Source organism: Perissodus microlepis, chromosome 4 (assembly GCF_051167445.1).
Source record: "Perissodus microlepis isolate ML-2025 ecotype Zambia chromosome 4, ASM5116744v1, whole genome shotgun sequence".
Classification (NCBI taxonomy): Eukaryota; Metazoa; Chordata; class Actinopteri; order Cichliformes; family Cichlidae; genus Perissodus; species Perissodus microlepis.
This window is the reverse complement of record NC_140464.1, coordinates 24,654,174-24,674,101: the sequence shown is the minus strand read 5'-3', so window position 1 is coordinate 24,674,101 and position 19,928 is coordinate 24,654,174. Positions and strand designations below refer to the sequence as shown.

General features: G+C 43.9%; 1 protein-coding gene across 2 annotated transcripts; it reads left to right on the top strand.

Moving 5' to 3' along the window:
- The first annotated feature begins 277 nt into the window (after positions 1 to 277).
- On the top strand, positions 278 to 19,226 carry LOC146389044 (trinucleotide repeat-containing gene 6B protein-like). 2 transcript variants are annotated; one of them, XM_084926679.1, is made up of 21 exons: positions 278 to 599; positions 1,952 to 2,039; positions 2,853 to 2,874; positions 3,126 to 3,560; positions 3,847 to 6,663; positions 6,801 to 6,947; positions 7,144 to 7,331; positions 7,464 to 7,526; positions 7,966 to 8,121; positions 8,557 to 8,694; positions 11,040 to 11,231; positions 11,422 to 11,544; positions 11,831 to 12,038; positions 12,428 to 12,580; positions 12,737 to 12,904; positions 13,157 to 13,303; positions 14,201 to 14,293; positions 14,461 to 14,676; positions 14,792 to 14,862; positions 16,895 to 17,034; positions 17,131 to 19,226. In XM_084926679.1, exons 2-21 carry the CDS (start codon positions 1,983 to 1,985, stop codon positions 17,702 to 17,704), a joined length of 6,108 nt encoding a protein of 2,035 aa, XP_084782805.1. In that variant the 5' UTR covers positions 278 to 599; positions 1,952 to 1,982; the 3' UTR covers positions 17,705 to 19,226. The 2 variants fall into 2 exon arrangements, with proteins under 2 accessions (XP_084782805.1, XP_084782804.1); XM_084926678.1 differs by having other exon boundaries at positions 6,795 to 6,947.
- Positions 19,227 to 19,928: the final 702 nt, after the last annotated feature.

Here is a 19,928-nt window from a genome sequence, read left to right as displayed (position 1 = left end):
TACAGTATTAATTAAGTAATTATTAAATACTTACATCTGAGCACATTTATTATTTTATCTAAACTAATTAAATGTCAAACATGGAAAAGGGGGTGGGGGTGGGAGGCGCTTGCTGTGTTGTGTTGTTGTTTTTTCAGCACATTTGTTTACTTATTTATGCATGACGTCATGTTCCAGAGTTATCATGTTCCAGAGTTAAAGCGCCCTCTGGTGGACAGTGTAGGCGCGAGCCCTGCTCCTCCTCCCCTCTCTGATCAACAACGAGCCTGGTGATATAATACGCTGCCTAAAAACCTCCACACAGAAGCAAAATGGCCGATAGTAAACTAACCGATCACAGAGCGTCTGACAGTAATCAAGGGGTTATGCATGTTTTGTTTACAGCTTGAGAGCTACAGTCGCGCAAAAAAGGATACTCGCCTTTCTTCAGTTTTTCTACGATTAACATTTCGCCTTTCGGTGATGTCATTTCTTATTCAATTTAGCCTTGAAAGCCTCGAAGAACTAGCTCGCTAGGGTAGCTACCTTGCTAACCTGCTAGCGGTAGGTTTGCAAGAATTTTTGCACAGAAGCACTTTATGTCCTGCGTGATTCCCGAGGTGAGTACTAAAACACGGACGTTTGGCCTTCACACAACAGAAGTACCGAGTAGCAACGCGAAGTATTTATTCACTCACACGGCGAGCCTTCGAGGTTTCTCGGTTTTTGGAATAGGCTCGCTTATTAGGCGTTGAAAAGCTGGGGAAACGTCACAGGTTCGTCGTGTGTTTTGGCCCTGTCGACCCCTTGCTACGGACTGGTTTTCGGTGTATTCGCTGACATGTTAGTCCTGGGTTTTGCGCCCGCCGTGACGTTACGAATTACAAGAATAAACCGTGTAAAAGGAGGGGGCAGCGTGTGGAGATAATGGGCCTGACGTGCCTCATTCTCAGCAGTCAACTTCGCTCAGGTTACGATCGCGCGGAGCCACAGAGGCACCTTCCTCTGTGACAGCTCACCGCCGCGAGCCCGGGCTCTCGGGTCAAAGCGCGAGAGCTCACCTGCCTAGCTGCTTTAAAACCCGCTACCATTAGCCAGTTGCTCTCCCGGTGCCCCTTCGTGACTGCAGGTCTGTTCCCTACCGACCTGTTATATTTACATGAGGTGCAGGTTGTTTGCTCCCAGTACTGCGCAGATATCCGGCTGTGCTTCTCATCATTACCTGTAATGTCAGCGAGCGGCATTAAACAGTGAAGGGTCACGGCTGTAACTTGTCGGGTTAGCATTCAGTAGCGTCTTGTGTCGTGGGGCTAATTATCAACAGCTTGGCTAACAGAATTACTTGGCCTAGTCACATTAACAGCTCTGTAGAAGCTGGGATCCCTTTATGTTTCCCTCTGTGGCCGTTTTTGCTATTTTAATGTCATCTGTTTTGTTGTTAGATGCGAGCTGTGCGTTTGCATATGTCATTTGTTTACTTCTGGCATGGTGGGGAGGTCATAAACAAGTGTCTCCTTCATAACAGTGGACAGGTCGCTATTTCTTTTTCTTTTGTACCCTTTGGGTCATTGCAGCCATTTTACTTCCTACTTTACTGCCTGAAAAAAATCCCAGTTTTTTTTCCCTTTTTTCCCAGAAATGCTGTAGACTATAAAGTCATATGTTTGTTTGGCTGCTGCTCTGTTTGTCCACTGGTTGAATTGCAGTTGCTTGCTGGTTAATGAATTATGCAGTGAGAAACAAGACTACCAAGGGCTGTTGTCAAGCTGTCTGCTTCTGGTTAACGTTACAGTTCTTACAACACTGACTGTGTAGGAGTACACTTGGCGGTGATCTCGTGATAGCATGTTATAAATTTCGAGCCAGAATTTATGTGTGTGAAACAATGGTATGCTCTCTTTTTAAGCAACAAGCCAAATTCATTGAGGCTTTAGTTAGAAAAATAAGTGAACATGTATATTTCTCTTTTCAGACAGGAGAATCAAGAAGGGGAACAGTAGTTCATGGAAGACAAGAAAAAGAAGAAAGAAGATAAAAAGAAAAGGGAAACCTCTCAGAAGGTAAGCTGTGCTCTGTCTAGTTTGCAGACAGTCTGTTTCTGTATCACTAACTGTTTGTGTTGAACAGGAGTTGATAAAATTTACATTTTATTTGCCAGATTTTTGAGCCCTAATAACATCATTTGAAATTTTCAGAGCTGAAATTGCTTTAACATGCTGTAACTTGACAAGCTGCCTATCCCACACATTGGTATGACTCTTGAAAGTTTAGCCGAAATGCCCTGTTTAGATAAAAAAGATTAAAAAAAAAACACACAAAGAAATAAACCCCCTCCCAAAAACCAAGCATGCCAAACGATTGTTTTTCTTCCTTTGTGTCATAGACATTGAATTGGTAAAGATTTGCTAGTGAAGCTATTATATCCCATTATATTTTTTTTGTTAATGCTGGTTATAGAAAAATGTCGAGTCGACCAGAAATGAGATTTTGGCTTTAGATTGTGACACTTGAAGCAGATGTAAAATTGCAGTTTGCTTTATTGTGCACACATGGCCAGCTTCCTGTATTGTAGAGGACTAAAAAAGGCTGGAAAATAACACTCTAAAATAAAAATCAAAAGTTATTTATTTCAAGGGCCTTTACCTCATAAAAGTTTGAGAGTATTGTGGCAGAATCTCCCATATCTTCCATAAATAAACTTAAGGTACTGAACAAAAATCTGAGATTCTCAGATGGGTATTTTATATGGAATGTCCCCTGTGGACGTAGGTAGTCACATGAATGCAAACCTTTTTTTTTTTTTTGCATTAAAAAAAATCTAATTATCTCCTGCTTTACATCTCAGTTTCTTTTCTTTCTTTCTTCTTTTTTAGGTGCCAGAACAAAAAATCAAAGGTATGTGTTCTTCATGTCACTCTTCCTTCCTCCATCACTGAGTATTCCACATGTCAGTTTAATGACATTGTTTCTTCTTCTTAAATATGCTGTAATGAACTTCAGTATGAGGTAACGACGTACGGAATTTGTTGGATGTGGTTATGCACATGCATACATATGTTAGACCCATAGTGAATGTTATTAAACTAATCATAAATTGAGTAACGCACCTACAGAGTGATGGTTTCTCTCATTTGTGTGTCTGCCAGTGCCAGAATCAGCCAAGCCCTCCTGTTCCCAGCCACCTGTCACCCCAGGCTCAGTGTCCCCCAGCCCTGGCCCTGTTGCCCCCTCATCCCCCAGTCCTGGTGCAGCTGGGGGTTCTGCCCAAGTTCCTCCTGGTGGTGGGAACAATGCAAAGCAGCGGACTGCTGTGGCCAACGGACAGCCCTCCACCTCACCCTCTGGAAGTCAGACCACCCAGCAGCAGCGATACATGTCTCGCGAGGTTCCACCAAGATTTCGCTGCCAGCAGGACCACAAAGTGCTACTGAAGAGGGGCCAGCCACCGCTGTCCTCCATGCTGCTGGGTGGAGGTGAGGGGGGCTCTGGAGGGGCTGAAGGAGGCAGCGGCTGGGGGGCCGCCCCACCTCTTCCCTCACAGGGAGCAGATAACCCCAATGCAAACACAGCTGGAGGCACAGGTGGGTTAATGTTTCAGAACATACGATCAAGTTTAATAGGTAGTCCAGTAACACAGTAGTAGTCTTGTCCTACATTAGAACAGAAACTTTCTTTTAAGGTAAAATTTTACAGATAACGCAATGGAGAGAATCAATCAGTGGCCTTTACAATTAATTTATTAATTATAAAGTAGTGATATGCGTTCGCTGTTCTAATTAGTCAGGTAGTGTTAGCAACATGTAGTAAACTCTGAAAGTTTTGAGTGTTGTTCATGATTAAATAAAGGTTTGCAATTTTTTTCCGTAGATTCCAACCTGGGTTCATCCTCCCCTTCACCCCCAAACTCCTCCTCATCCTCATTATGTGTCGCTGCTCCGTCGTCTTCTACTACTACTACTTCAACTTATGCAAATTCCACATGGGGGGCAGGCTCTGGCAGCCAGTCCTCTTCTCAGGGCTGCGGGAAGGTGTTTGTGGATGGGACTGACCTGGAGGACTGGCCTACCATTATAGGGGGGGCCAAAGTGAGTTCCGATGGGGCTGGAGGAGGGGTGCAGGACTGCCCCGGAAACAACAACAGTAGTGCCTCATGGAGTGAGATAAGCATCCAGCAGAAGGGAGGAGCAGGGAACATGGACAATCCTTCCCCCCCTCGTTCTTCTCCTCTATCCTCCACTTCCTCACTAAACGAATGTGTTCAGTCAAGTGGTGGTGGTGGTGGTGGTGGTGGTGGTGGTGGCGGCAGTGGTGTATGGGTCTCTCCCACCTCATCTCAGGTGGATGCGGGGCTAGGATTAGCAGCATTTTACAATTCCAAAGTCTCCCATCTTCTTCCTAGCCCTCAGGAGAGCCCTGTAGGTGGCAGCAGCAGCAGTGTCCCTGGTGCCAATTTCAACCCTGACATGAACCCCTCCGCTTGGCCCGCCCTGGTGCAGAGTGGGACATCAACTTCGGCTGGGGACAGTGCTCCACTACACTCATCCGTTACTTCATCTTCCTCATGTTCCGCCAACACCACCCTCATCACCACTCACACTTTTTCATCTGTGAATCAAACTGATCTTTATCAGCAGCACACTGAAACAGCTGCAGGTGCCAGGAGTGGAGAACAGCAGCAGCAGCACTTAGGAAACCCAGGACAGGAGCTGGGTTCAGGCGGGGCGGCACGAGAAGCAGGACCAAATCAAGAAGGTGGCAGTGAGGGGGATTGTGGGGCTGCTAGTGAAGGAGAAGGGAACAGTAATCTTTCTGGCTCTACGTCTTCCTCCTCTGCCAGCTCTTCTTGGAGATCCATACCCCCAGTGTCCACTGACCTCAGTGCAGGGGCCTCACAAGCAGATGGGTGGGGTGGAGGAGGGACTGGAGCTCAGGGGCAGGAAGGGAATGTTTGGGGCTCTGGTACCCCAGGTAACAAGACAGGGTGGGGCAGGAGAAATGGTGGTGGTTCAACTACCCCAGTGGTATCTCAGGGACCGTGGGAAGGAAGCAGTTCAGATGCAGAGTGGGGTGAAACTGCAGGAAGTGCAAGTTCAAGTAATTTAGCAATAGCCAGTGGAAGAGGAGAAGAGGGGAGCAGCATCAGCAGTAGTGCAGGCAGCCTTGGTGTTGTTGGCAGCAGTTTGGAGGATTCTTCCTCACCAAAGTTTGCAACTATGACAAAAGCTTGGGACAATCAGAAAGGGATTGATACTGGGGACGGGGCAGTTATGGAATGGGGTGGAGGCACTGGAGGTGAAGGACCATCCTCTAGTGGAGGAGGATCCATAGCTGGAAGTGGTGGAGGAGGGAGTGGTAGCGAACAGAAACAAGAGCATTCCTCATCTGGGCACCACCACTCCCATCAGACCTCCAATGCTGAAGTGGCCTTACTTAGCTTGCTCAATCGGCCTGACCTGGACCCCAAGGTTCTGTCAAACACGGGCTGGGGGCAGACCCAGATTCGACAGAATGTGGCCTGGGACCTGGACACCTCATCAGGAGTCGGAAACAGAAATGAAAGAAACACTTCATCTTCCTCTGCGTTTTCATCAGCAACCATGAACACTACCACTAGTCGCAGTCCTAGGTACCCATCTAACACTGGTTCAGTAACTAATGATACATCTGGTGGCAGCCATGCAACCAGCCTGAACTCTACAGTAAGGGATGGCTGGGATGGTGGCGCTACACAGTCCACCTGTGGTCCTCATATGCCAAGTAGCACTATAAGGAAGCTGGGATCACCAGAAGAAGATCTAGAGGGCAGCCAGGAGAAGGCAGCTGGAGGCTGGGGTGATCTCCCACCTGAAAGCCAGGGCAAAACATGGGGGGCTGAAGAACAACAATGGGGGGATCAAAGAGGAGGTAACTGGAGAGACATAGGAGAACAGGGTAGTGGGTGGAAAGATGGTCCAGAAAATAAAGGAACAGGGGGGTGGAAAGGAGGTGGAAGAGGGGAGACAAGTGGTTGGGGGGGAGGAGACTGGAGACAGAGAGATTCTACACCTGGAGGTGGGTGGGGAGATGGGCGAAGTAGAGGTGGGAGCAACTCTGATGAGGGATCTTCCTGGGGTGCATCGGATGAAGGAGGGTCTCAGCGAGGAGGATGGGGAGATGGGGGTGGCGTCAAATCCCACCCGGACTGGGGGAGTACAAAGCCCCATACAGCAGCAGCACAGATACCAAACAGCCAAGCGACACCAATGAAAGCCCCAAATCAGCAGCAGCACCAATCACAGGGTCAGCAACCACCAGGAGGTCCCATACAAGGAGGGTGGAACAGCCGGCCAAATGTTGGAGGTGGAGGTCCACCTTCCAAGAATCAGAACCAAAGTTCAGGCTGGACCTCTGGCCCGATTCCCCAAATCTCCGGAGGTGGCAGTAGTGACACCCTAGAACCCAGCGGCTGGGAAGAGCCCTCCCCTCAGTCCATCAGCCGCAAAATGGAAATCGACGATGGCACATCAGCCTGGGGAGACCCAAACCGCTACAACACCAAGAACGTGAACTTGTGGGACAAGAACAGTGCAATTCCAGGCCAGAGCCACAGTCAGCAGGCCCCACCACCATCCATGCAGCAACAACCACCTAGAAGACAACAGGGGATGCAGTCCAGCAGCACAACTCCTGGCAATGGCGCCATGGGTAAGAAAAAGCTTTTATTTCAGTGTCAGCCTTGTTAACAACCTTATGGACATTTGCTATTAAAATCATAAACGATTAAGCTTCTTTTACGTAGTACTTTCTTCTAAACAACAATGTCTAATTTTATCAAGGTGCAGGCATGTGGGGAGGAGGTGTACAAACTGTGGATAATGGTACGGCAGCTTGGGGTCAGGCTTCAGATGCAACATCAGGTTGGGGTGATCCAGATGAACCTGGTAAAGCTTCTGGCTGGGGGAATCCTTCACCCAACCCTGGTAAACCTGGTAAGGATTTAAAAAAAAACACAACAAAAACAGCATTTTGTTTTTCATGTGTTGATGATGCCTCAGAACCACATATCAGACATTTAGCAACATTGCACTTCTTAGTATGACTAGGCTTCATGAATGTTAAGTCCACAATCCCCAAATAGAGAAACAGCTGACTTTATCATAACCATCTGTTTTGTTTTCACTGCAGGTGCCAAGTCTATTGAAAACTGGATTGGAAAAGGAGACTCTATTTCAGCTTCCCGTCATCCAAGCTGGGATGAGGAAGAAGATGGTGGTGGCGGAGCCTGGAACAGCACAGGCTCACAGGGAAGCAGTTCTTCCTTCAACTCTGGAGGCTGGGGTCAGACACATGGGGGGAAAAGAGGAAACATGAAGGTGAGGAAGAAAGATTCAAGGACACACAAACGGCTATAAACTACCAATTGAAGTTCATTGTACTGCAACAAAACACTTTGATTTTTGTTTAGCACTTAAAGGGTAATGTTTGGATTTTTTTTTTCCTTAAAGGCTGGAGGAGGGGACAGTTGGATGAACCCAGTGTCACGCCAGTTTTCAAATATGGGCATTCTGGTAAGATACGAATAAGATAATTATTTAAAAAAAACATTTTTTTAGCTCTCCTCTCACAGTCTAAAGACATGCAATTAGTGGAGTTCAGTTAATTGGTAATTCTAAATTGCCCATAGGTGTGAATGTGAGTGCGAATGGTTGTCTGTGTGTTAGTCCTGCGACAGACTGGTGACCTGTCCAGGGTGTAACCCGCCTCTTGCCCTAAGACAGCTGGGACAGGCTCCACCCACCCCGACTCTGAATTAGATAAGGGAAGAGAGTGGATGGATTTCTAGCTTTCATGTATTTAGTGCCATTGCTGCTGTATGATTTGATATGATTTTGTTTTCCCCTCTATCACTAATGTTGTTATAATGGTTACATTATCAGTGAGGGTGCTATCACTGTACTACTAAAGAGTGAGGTCACTTTTCTTTTCTTTTTTTCTACCTTTCTCTAGGATGATCCAGGTGTCGACAAAAAAATGGAAGGAGACAAGAGAGGAATAACTGACTATAATGGAGAAATGCGGAGGGGAGGAAGAGGTGGAGGTGGTTACCGCATGCCTAGTTCCAAAGATATGGGCCCTGTTGACATGGGGCCCTATGGTGAAAAGGTGTGTTGGGAGTGTTAAGTAGTCTTTAATTATTATAAGAACCTTGCGTTTTTCAAAGGTAGCTGTCAGTTTGAATAATTTGAACTTTAGTACTCACAGTATCGACTGAGTGTTATAAAATATTACCACAAATAAAGTAAGGGTTTTAATGACCAATTAAGGAAGCTGGAAAGTTTTTAGATGTAAAGTGGCACTTTACACTTTGGCAAGCTTTATCAGTGCTATGAAGATTTAATCAATTATGGCAGGTAGAACCATGGAGCTGAAATTGAAGAGAAATGCTCCTTTCCTTTTAAAGATAGGATGATATGAACTGTGGATGCTTCGTTTTCTCTTGCTGTGCTCAGGGACTGCACAGAATATTACCAAGGGCCTCCACTGGCCACACTTTGAGAGCCCTGGCTTTAGTTGTAAATTGTTTCTATTCTCTTCCAGATGGGTGGCCACGGAGTGTTTGTCAGTGGTGGTGGAGGGATGTCTCAGCCTCGAGGGATGCACCAGCCTGGCATGCATTCGATGAACCCCTCCCAGGGGTTACGTGCACAAGTGCCTCATCCGTTCCTGTCTGCTCAGGTTTGTTTCCTACTGTGATGTTATTAATTATGATGAAGCTGTTTGTACAAGGTTTTGGTTTGTTTTTTTGGTATATTGGATATCTTATACAAATGCAGAGCATTGGGTCATCAAGGTCATCTAACCTCACACATCTGGCGGTCTCACAAGTTTTTTGAGAAGAGTTTATACATAATTATTAAATATATATAATAACATAGTCCATTAAACTTTGTGCCAATTTTATGAAGGTAACTGAAACCTGTACGTGACACTAAGTAAAGAAAACAATTGATTTTCACTATACATGACATAAACAAATTATAGCATTACAGTTGGTTAGTTAATATTCAATTATATATAATATAGTTATATTATTTTTAACAACTAATTAAACTTTAGCTTGGTTATTTTACTGACTACAGGGAGTGCAGAATTATTAGGCAAATGAGTATTTTGTCCACATCATCCTCTTCATGCATGTTGTCTTACTCCAAGCTGTATAGGCTCGAAAGCCTACTACCAATTAAGCATATTAGGTGATGTGCATCTCTGTAATGAGAAGGGGTGTGGTCTAATGACATCAACACCGTATATCAGGTGTGCATAATTATTAGGCAACTTCCTTTCCTTTGGCAAAATGGGTCAAAAGAAGGACTTGACAGGCACAAAAGTCAAAAATAGTGAGATATCTTGCAGAGGGATGCAGCAATCTCAAAATTGCAAAGCCTCTGAAGCGTGATCATCGAACAATCAAGCGTTTCATTCAAAATAGTCAACAGGGTCGCAAGAAGCGTGTGGAAAAACCAAGGCGCAAAATAACTGCCCATGAACTGAGAAAAGTCAAGCGTGCAGCTGCCAAGATGCCACTTGCCACCAGTTTGGCCATATTTCAGAGCTGCAACATCACTGGAGTGCCCAAAAGCACAAGGTGTGCAATACTCAGAGACATGGCCAAGGTAAGAAAGGCTGAAAGACGACCACCACTGAACAAGACACACAAGCTGAAACGTCAAGACTGGGCCAAGAAATATCTCAAGACTGGTTTTTCTAAGGTTTTATGGACTGATGAAATGAGAGTGAGTCTTGATGGGCCAGATGGATGGGCCCGTGGCTGGATTGGTAAAGGGCAGAGAGCTCCAGTCCGACTCAGACGCCAGCAAGGTGGAGGTGGAGTACTGGTTTGGGCTGGTATCATCAAAGATGAGCTTGTGGGGCCTTTTCGGGTTGAGGATGGAGTCAAGCTCAACTCCCAGTCCTACTGCCAGTTTCTGGAAGACACCTTCTTCAAGCAGTGGTACAGGAAGAAGTCTGCATCCTTCAAGAAAAACATGATTTTCATGCAGGACAATGCTCCATCACACGCGTCCAAGTACTCCACAGCGTGGCTGGCAAGAAAGGGTATAAAAGAAGAAAAACTAATGACATGGCCACCTTGTTCACCTGATCTGAACCCCGTTGAGAACCTGTGGTCCATCATCAAATGTGAGATTTACAAGGAGGGAAAACAGTACACCTCTCTGAACAGTGTCTGGGAGGCTGTGGTTGCTGCTGCACGCAATGTTGATGGTGAACAGATCAAAACACTGACAGAATCCATGGATGGCAGGCTTTTGAGTGTCCTTGCAAAGAAAGGTGGCTATATTGGTCGCTGATTTGTTTTGTTTTTGAATGTCAGAAATGTATATTTGTGAATGTGGAGATGTTATATTGGTTTCACTGGTAAAAATAAATAATTGAAATGGGTATATATTTATTTTTTGTTAAGTTGCCTAATAATTATGCACAGTAATAGTCACCTGCACACACAGATATCCCCCTAAAATAGCTAAAACTAAAAACAAACTAAAAACTACTTCCAAAAACATTCAGCTTTGATATTAATGAGTTTTTTGGGTTCATTGAGAACATGGTTGTTGTTCAATAATACAATTATTCCTCAAAAATACAACTTGCCTAATAATTCTGCACTCCCTGTACTCCCACCACTTAAAGTAATTATAATGGCGTCGCCAACTAATATTTAGTCATATTCTGCAATCACAGACTATAAAAATTTCAGTTTTATCGAACTAGAAGCTGCCTGCCTACAGCGTGCAGAGTCACTGCAGTATGCACTAGCAGATGTGATACAGGCACATAATCTGCCTCATGTAAATGTGACACCAATTTGAAATGTTTTTAAACTGACTATCAGTTTTTGACAGGGCTTTCATACATTTCTTGCGGTTGGTTTCGATGCTCCAGCTTATCCTGCACTGCTGGAAACCTGCAGGGCTTACTGATAGTGTCCCTGTTTCTCATAACGTGCTTTGCCCGGAGTGTCTTTCAGCACCCATATACTTGTGAATTCTCGTGGCTTGCAGGTGCCGGGTCCTATGCTGAAGCAGATGCCCTCTCCTGGTGGAAGTGTGGGTGGTGTAGTTGGAGGAGTAGGAGGTGTCGGTGGTGTTGGAAGTGTCGGAGGGGTTGGCGGAGGCGTGTTCCCTCCCCAGATTTCCCCACAGCAGCTAGCAATGCTCAGCAACATTTACCCCCCCATGCAGCAGTTCCATCTGGTAAGTGCCTGAATGATACGTCATCGATTGATTGATTGCAATAAAACATTGTCAGTAGTTTTTCTTATTAGTTTATAGTGGAAAACATTGATGTCGAAGCAGAAGATGTAGACTAAATAATGTCACTTTGTAATGGATTAAAATGTTTGAGAAAACAGCTGTGTTTTGTTTTTTGTCCGCCAACACACAGGCTTGTCAGTTCCTGCTACAACAGCAGCAGCAGCAGCAACAGCAGCAGCAGCAGCAGTTTCTGCAGAACCAGAGGAAGTTCCCTCAGCCTCAGCCTCTCAGGCAGCAGCCAGACCCACAGCAGGTGAGCGTGCATGCCAATAAAATGCCATCGGAGCAGTAACAACACTATAAATAGTACTCTGTAAAATGTGGTCAGAAATGCTCAGACGTTCTGTTAGGCTAATTAGCTAAGGTGTAGTTCAGAACCATCACTTTATTTTTAACCTTTGGTGACAGATGTGACACTAGTGTTTGCTTCAGTCACGTCAGACTAGAATATGTGAAACTATGTAATATAAATATACATTATTGGTGACCATTCAATTGTACTTTTTTTTTTTTTTTTTTTTTTAATTTCATCTTGTCAGCTGGCGAGGATTATGGCTATTCTGCAGCAACAGAGACAGCATCAGCAGGGTGGAGTTGGAGGAGCAGCACCAGGAGGGAGTTCCAAACTGTCCCCCTCTCACCTGGGAGGAGGCCTATCCAAACAGGCCATGGTAGACCCTGTTCCACATCCTGGAATTGGGGGAACCTTATCAGACCTTCACACCAAAACACCAGGGATGTACTCTGGTGAGTGCTTGTGGTTAGGTGTAAATTCAGCGCTCCCCGGATTTGCATAATATTCAGTTTTATTTTATTTTTTTATAGCACCAAATATCACAACAGTCACCTAAAGGCGCTTTATATTGTAAGGTGAAGACCCCACAATAATAGACAGAAAATCCCAACAATCGCCTTGGAAAGGCAAATCCATCTGCTGTGACCAGTAGTGGGTGTGGAGAGGGAGATGGGATAAAAGGCGCACTGTGGAAGAGAGCCAGAGATTAATAATAACAATGGTTAAATGCAGAGTGGTGTGTAAATATTGAGTGAAGAAGAAATGCTGAAAGCTGAAGGCTCTGACTATCAAAATATTATGTGCTCATTAAAGCTGACACTTTTTTTTTTCATCTTGCCAGGGCTTACTCCTGGAAGTAACCTGTCAGGACTGGAGCTCGGTCCCATGATGGGAGGGATGAAGGATCTAGGAGGACAGCAGTCCCGCTTTAAATGGATGATGGAGGGACACTCTCCAGCTCCCTCTCCGCCCGACTCAACCATTCACAAGAACGGTAGGTAAACAGATGGTCTGTTCCTATCAGCAACTGGTCTGGTAATCGTCTTTGTTCACAGTGTATCTGAATGAGCCGCTGTGAACCAAAATGTTGCGAAACATATTCATGTCAGTCTGTCTGACCTCCTTTCTCTGTCATGTCCCATTTTTAAAGGCCCTTTACCCAGTGCTGTCAAGGTTAGAGGAGGGTCTCCTTATTCCCAGTATGAAATGCTGGGAAGTGATGGTTTGGGGATTCCCCCTCAGGGCTCTGCAGACAGCTGGCATCGGACCCCTGGTAGTAAAATGGGGAACAAATCTGCCACATCAAGCTGGCCTCCAGGTGAGTGGTTTTTTCTGTTTGTTTGTTTTTGTCTGCTACTTACCGAAACAGCTGTTTTTCATTTTAATAACTAAAGTAATTAATTTGCTTCTAATGCCGGGGCCATCCAGTATGTGTAGTACTTAGGTTGAAGACTGGGAGCCAGCATAGTTAACAAACCCTGCAGGCACACAGTTATTAAGTTGGACTGTTTTGCACGGCATATTTGTTAATCAGGGTTTTGTTTTTTGTTTTTTTCCTCCGTAATGACAGAATTCCAGCCCGGTGTGCCCTGGAAGGGCATACAGAACAGTGGAGACCCAGAGTCTGATCCCTATATGACCCCTGGTAGTGTTCTTGGCTCCCCAGGATCCCCAAGCCTCAACGACTCTGACCACCAGTTACTGCGAGACAACATAGGTATTTGAAGTTTTGACGAGCATAGGTGTTGGTTTTGGCTTTGGTATTAAGATTTGTGTTACAAGAACTCTGCTTCTGTCCCAAATAAAGCCCAGAATAGATTACAGGGACTCACTGTGCTAATGATTAGTCATTTTGAGAATGAACATGAATCTGAAATTCTGCCGTCTAATCTGCTATATCACTAAAGGTGCAGTTGTTAATAGACTGCATTACAATCTAAGTTCCCCTTTGAAGGCTGCAGCTCATCCCTACGAGGATTAAGGCTAAGTACTAAATCTTTTCACCACTTACTGTTATAGCTGTCAGCTGGTGATTATTTTATATGGCAGGCATTTCTTTTGTGTTAATTCTTACTACAGAGCTGTTAGTTTGGCTCTCTTTCTCAGATTTCTACCAAATAAAAACAAAAAATCCCAAAAAACAGGGACTTGGATCTGAAAATGACATTTTTACTTTGTCTGTTTCTCTTGTAGCAGTTGTCTGCTATGCCAAGCTCAGGACCAGATAAAGCAATTTTAAGCATATTGCTGCTTTTTCTTAATCAGTATAAGTTATAGTGGCTGCATCCCCTAAGGTTCCTAGTTCTGCATTTGTTATATACAACAAAAGAAGCTGCACTAGTGCTTTAAACAATGTCTCACCCTGTATAGTATAAAATAGGAAAGACTACTAATAGTAGAAGAGATGAGAGGAAAAAAATGGAGAAAATAAGCAAATAAAAATTCTCTCACAACAAAGGTGGTAATTTGAGGTGGTAGACTATACTTTAAATATAAAATGAAAGACAATGATTTGGCAATGACAAAGTCACAGCATTCAGGGTGGTGATGGAACTTTGTGTATAAACTTTTCAGAAGTGTAGTGGTGTTTAGATAATATTGTAATGTTTTGTAGGGCCAAATCCTTCTCTCAACACCTCGCTGCCTTCACCTGGTGCCTGGCCCTACAGTGCCTCAGACAGCCCCCTCAGCAATGCACACAGCACAGGTGGGTTTTTGATTGGTGGATATTGTTAAACTGTGTTTACATTTTGACTTATGCTTAGTCTTATTAGCGTCATTATATTGTTTCTGTCATGTGTTAGCACTGTATTTTACAAGTTAAGAGTTCTTTTGTTTTACACCTTTTTCTTCCACTCACCTTTTCCTTCTTAGGAAAGTACTCTGATTACAAGCCCAGCTGGCCTCCAGAGCCCATTGGACAGAACAAGTTGTGGAAGACCAGTCGCAACAGCTCCCAGCTGCCACGCCCCCCTCCTGGCCTAACCAATCAGAAGCAAGCCTCACCCTCGCCATGGGGTACTGGTGGCCCTCGGCTGGCCCGGAGCTGGGGAGGGGGTGGGATTAATCAGGAGTCAAGATTTGGGCAAGGTACCTCTACAGGGACCTTATTTCATAGTTTATAGCTTAACTGTTTATGATGTAGAGGATGAAGTCAGTGTAAATAAAGAAATCTTACATTTGTCATTTTATCCCTAATTTATAGGCTCAGCTTGGAGTGATGGTGCAGCCTCCAGAGGCAGCTGTTGGTTGCTGTTGAGCAACCTGACCCCTCAGGTAAGGAGGAGGAGAAGCAAACACTGAGAAACAACTAAACAAGGCAGTTACTGCCATCTTCAGAAACTGAACTTGTGCGAAAGGGTCATGTAAAATCGTAACAGGACCGTGTTGTATGAGCAGTGTGTCTCACACTTCATGCATTTGTTTGATGATTGCCACGTCATTCATATAATTATGTGAAAAAATAATGATCAACAAGTTAATAGCTTGAAGGAATTTGGATGAGCTTTTCTTGTGAAACATAAGAGAAGGAATTTAAAGGGGAGGGGGGGGTGTCTGTGATGCATTAATGAACCCCCCCCCCAGATCAAGCTACAGCTGGAAAATCTTAAAAATCAGTGAAGCAGTCACATGGAAAATTGATTATGATGATTCAGTAATAATCAAACTCTAATATAAAAAATTTGTGTAATTTATATATTTGTGGTTTTTATTACATATTCCAAAAGGAGAGTAACTGTGCCATTACTTTGTTCGCCCCTTATTCTTATTCTGGCTTTGCAATAAAGGCGTTAACAGGCAGAGCGGTGCTACTGCTGCTGGTGGTCAGACCAGGACGAGCTTTCCCTGCCATCAGTAGCAGAACTATATCATCCAGTTTAATAAAATGAATGTGATCTTTGCACAACCTTTAAAGGTGCACAGTGAAGCAGACAACAAAGAAGAGAAACGAGTGCAACAAAGGGTCCTGTTAATTTGAGACTTGTTTTGAGAGTTGATGAAGGAATAGGTTGTTTAAAAAAAACAACAAAAAAAAACGAAGTGTATAGACTTGTTTGGTAAGAAAAGAAACCTGGAAGCTATACAGTACTATACCCAAAGCCAGTGTAGCTACTTTCAGCTCTTCCCTTATTTAAAAGCAGGTGTCTGTTTGATTTGGCAGGGTTGTTTTTTTTATTTTTTTATTTTTTTTATTTAAACACTGAATAACACTCTTGACATGATCCCAGTGGGATTTGTCTCCTGGGATCAAACCAGGGATCTTTGTCTCATTAGGCAGGTATCTAAACCACAGCTGTTTACATATGCAACATGAAAATGTGCACAATTGACTTTGTGTAGTATAAAATAGTAATGAGGAATAATGTACGCTATGATAAAATTATAGATGCGATTCAAATTATTTAAAGTGTTTTTTGTTTTTACCTCGAATGGTTCATTGAAGACCTCAGTTTTAAAAATTGATTTTCTTAAGTACTTCATGTGTTCACGGGTTAAACCTCTTTGACACAACAGAATTGATCATGGCCATAAATGCTTAGACCATATTAACAGCTACATGTACAGATCGGTCAGGGTTTAGGCACTTTAAACTGCTTTTCTCATTCATTTGCATTCCCCTTCACTCTGTCCTATGCAAATTACACGGACCCATGAATGACCCAGCTGTAATTTGATTGCCAAGTTGGATGAGCCATTTAATCAATTAGAGCTTGTATAAATGACACTTCCACGACTTCCTCTGTGAAAATCATAGAAATTAAAGTGTTTTCCAGAGTAAGACCAAGTTTGTTCTTGTTAGAAAAGTTGGTTTTTCAGTAGTTTATTTATTCACATCTCCCGTGCAGGCTTGCACAACTTGAAGATCTTACTGTAAATGTAACTTTATTACATGTCATAAAGCCACACCTTACCACTCACATTATTCATTAGTGCACAGTTTTTCATGTACATAATCGTTGTTGTGTGGCCTCCTTACCTGACCTTTCTCTGGCCCGATAAGTGATCACTCAAGATAGTGGATAATTGCCCTATGAACGTTACATCACACATCCACGCGTTCTGCTGAGGACATTGGTCGATGTAATATAACTCCTCACTCCTTACTTTTACCTCTACCATTGCAACAAAGTGACTATCAGTAATCTTTTCTAATCAAAGTCTTACGTTATGTTTGGGTTCCTCAGAAATCAAGGATCTCTTCACAGTAATGGATTTTTCATCAAAATTGGTCCTTCTAAATATGACAAACACCCTCCAGAGTCTAATCCTATACGGTATCTATACAATTATTCCCTCTTCCCTGTAGATTGATGGCTCCACGCTGAGGACTATCTGTATGCAGCATGGCCCCCTGCTTACCTTCCACCTTGGCCTGACCCAGGGCACCGCTCTGATTCGTTACAGCACCCGGCAGGAAGCAGCCAAGGCCCAGGGTGCACTGCACATGTAAGTTTACCTATACCCTCACTGCTCCGCGTGAAGCAAACGATAACCCTGCACATACTGACCTGAAGAACCTTGTCTTATAACTTTCTTAAACAGGTGTGTCCTGGGCAACACCACGATCCTGGCGGAGTTTGTGAGCGAAGAAGAAGTTGCCCGCTATGTTGCACATTCCCAGGCCGGAGGGGCAGAGGGAGCCAGCTCAGGAGGGGCAGCGACCGGTGGGGCACAGGGTTCATCCGGAACAGGCACAACTGTGGTGGCCAGCAGTGGAGGAAGTTCTCCGGGGAGCGAGCGGGCAGCTGTGGGGGCAACTTCGGGTGGAAACGGAAATGGCAGTGGAGGAGAGAGTGGAGCAGCAGTTCTAGCTGGAGTTAGGTCCTCTGGCTCTGGCTGGCAGAGTCTTGATGGTACAGGTAGTTCTTCAGAGAGCTCCTCAGCCCAAGGACCCGGGCTGGGGATATTTTCCCAGTGGAGCACCAACGGGGCTGGGGAGGGAGGAGGCGTCGGGGGAGTAGAGTCTGGGAGGTCTGGGCTTTGGGGAGGCATGACTGCAGGATACCCCAGCAGCAGCCTGTGGGGGGCACCGCAGATGGAGGAAAGGCACCAAATGGACAGCCCTGCTGGATTGTTGCCCGGCGACCTGCTGGGGGGAGGAACCGATTCCATCTGAGGATTTTCCCCCCCCTGCTTCCATTTGTACGTGTAGGTTTGGACACACTGATACAGCATACACTGGGATTCATATGTACTTACTATGGCACACGCGCACACACATATACACATACACACACACACACACACGCATTACATGGTATGCATATAAATGTACTACACATATACACACGTGTGCATACGTATACGTAGTATGCAAATTTATGTGCACACACAAAGCAGAAATGTGAGACATGCTTACACACATTCTCGTGGCCAGACTTAAGCTATTATATAAAACAAATGCAGGGACTGTTAGATGTGTATACAGCCTTTTTTCCACAGATGAAGATTTCAACTGCTTAGACTTGAATCCTGAAAAAAAAAAAAGAATGAAAAGTCAGTTGGTCTGAAAGACTTGACTGGATTGCAATGTGCTTAGTAAATAGGTGACTTTTCAGCAGATTTACATACACATGCACACACCAAATACAGAGAAGCCTTCAGACAGATAGGCACTGTAAACAGCATTACCTTCATCGTAAAAGAACTTAAAACTACTACATGATGTGAGGTTTAAAGTGCAGTTTGTATTCACATCCCCTTAAAGATGGAGATCGAATCCAAACACATGCAAACAGCTCTGATTGACAGCAGAACTGTATCTTACTGTGTATGTTAAGTTTGTTTTCTGTTTTGTTTTTGTTTGTATGGTTTTAATTTTTAAACAGTGAAAATACTGAAAAATGTCATTGTTCTGTTTTCAAAATGCTGACCTCCTACTGTTGTATCTCACGCACTCTTTTTCTCTGTTATTCTCTCTTGAACATGGTTGTTACTGTTGCAGTGATAAATGTTAAATTGCAGGCAGTTTGAGGCTATGATGCATTTCTCCATGTGTTGATACTGTGTGCACGCGTAGTGTCGTACACACTGAGCGTGAGTGAGACTGAGACCAAGTAAGTGGATTAAACCACCGCAGTTGTCATGCGTGAGTGCGCGTGTGCGTGAATGTGAGGATGATGTGTGTGCATGTTAATGCCTGTCATAATGTGGGCAAGGCTGCTTACTTATACAGAAGGTCTATACAAAAATGTTTTTGAGTGCATTCAGTATACTGCTGACTGTGTGTTAAGAAATATTCGCACTAATGCTTTTCTCTCTCATTTGAAGTTGTTTTTTTCTTTTTTTTTAAAGCAGACTTGTCTTTTTTTATTGTCCGACCTGCAATAATAAAAAAGAACATTTTAATGACACAAAGAGCTGAAGGCATACGCGTCGAGAAAAAAAAAATGGACATGCCAAAATCTTATCAAACTGTGTAGAGCGGGAGGGAGGGGTGGGATGGGTTGTTTACAGATGCAGAGTAAGCGTTACCGTACGTTTTTAATGTTCTGTTGTTGTGTATTCGTTTTAAATTAAGACAGGCTTTAACACTCCTGTTCAGTGTTTTCGTTTTGAGATTTTACAAATAAAAAAAAAAAATTTATTTAAACAAAATGAGAACAAGATTAATAAAGATGAAAGTATTGGCTTCTAAACTTGTCCTTGTTCTTCTTTGTTATGTCATTTGTGTGTGTGAATTCAGGTGTCAGTCTGCTGTAATCCACACTTGGCTCAGCAGGTGATCATGACTAAAGAAAAAAGGTGTATGGACTGGACCACATGTCAGTCACCCTCTCATCACTATTGACAAACCAATCCTATTTAACACTTGCGTCAGTCTCTGGTAAGCCAGTGCTTACTGAATGAAATTATTTACCCACACTGATAACCTTTATGGGTTCATCCTGTGTTAAACCTGTATGAGGTTGTCCATGTAACCTTTATTATACACCTTAAATTTTATGGCTTGATATAATTTTCAAGTGCCCTTGCATATAGTCCCGATCAAAATTTAAGACCACTTGGAAAAATGGCCAAAAAAAATCATGTTTTGCATGGTTGGATCTTAACAAGGTTCCAAGTAGAGCTTCAACATGCAACAAGAAGAATTGGGAGTGAGACAAAACATTGTTTTGAGCATGCAATTTATTGAAAACAACACTGAAACTAAAACAGGCTGATTACAGCTGATCAAAAGTTTAAGACCACATGCCTTTAAAGAGCCAAATCTGTGCAAACATGTGGCTTCATTGTCATTTTCTGTCAGGTAGTCACACTGTCATGACAATCTGACAGCAAAGGCAAAATATTTCCCTTTTTAAACGTGGTTGGGTTGTTGAACCTCATAAACGGGGTGT

Coding starts and splice junctions, on each gene's coding strand:
- LOC146389044 (XM_084926678.1), top strand. CDS start 1,983: ATGGAAGACAAGAAAAAGAAGAAAGAAGATAAAAAGAAAAGGGAAACC. Junction 14,677..14,791: donor GGAGTCAAGATTTGGGCAAG/GTACCTCTACAG, acceptor CCTAATTTATAG/GCTCAGCTTGGAGTGATGGT. Junction 14,863..16,894: donor TGAGCAACCTGACCCCTCAG/GTAAGGAGGAGG, acceptor TCTTCCCTGTAG/ATTGATGGCTCCACGCTGAG.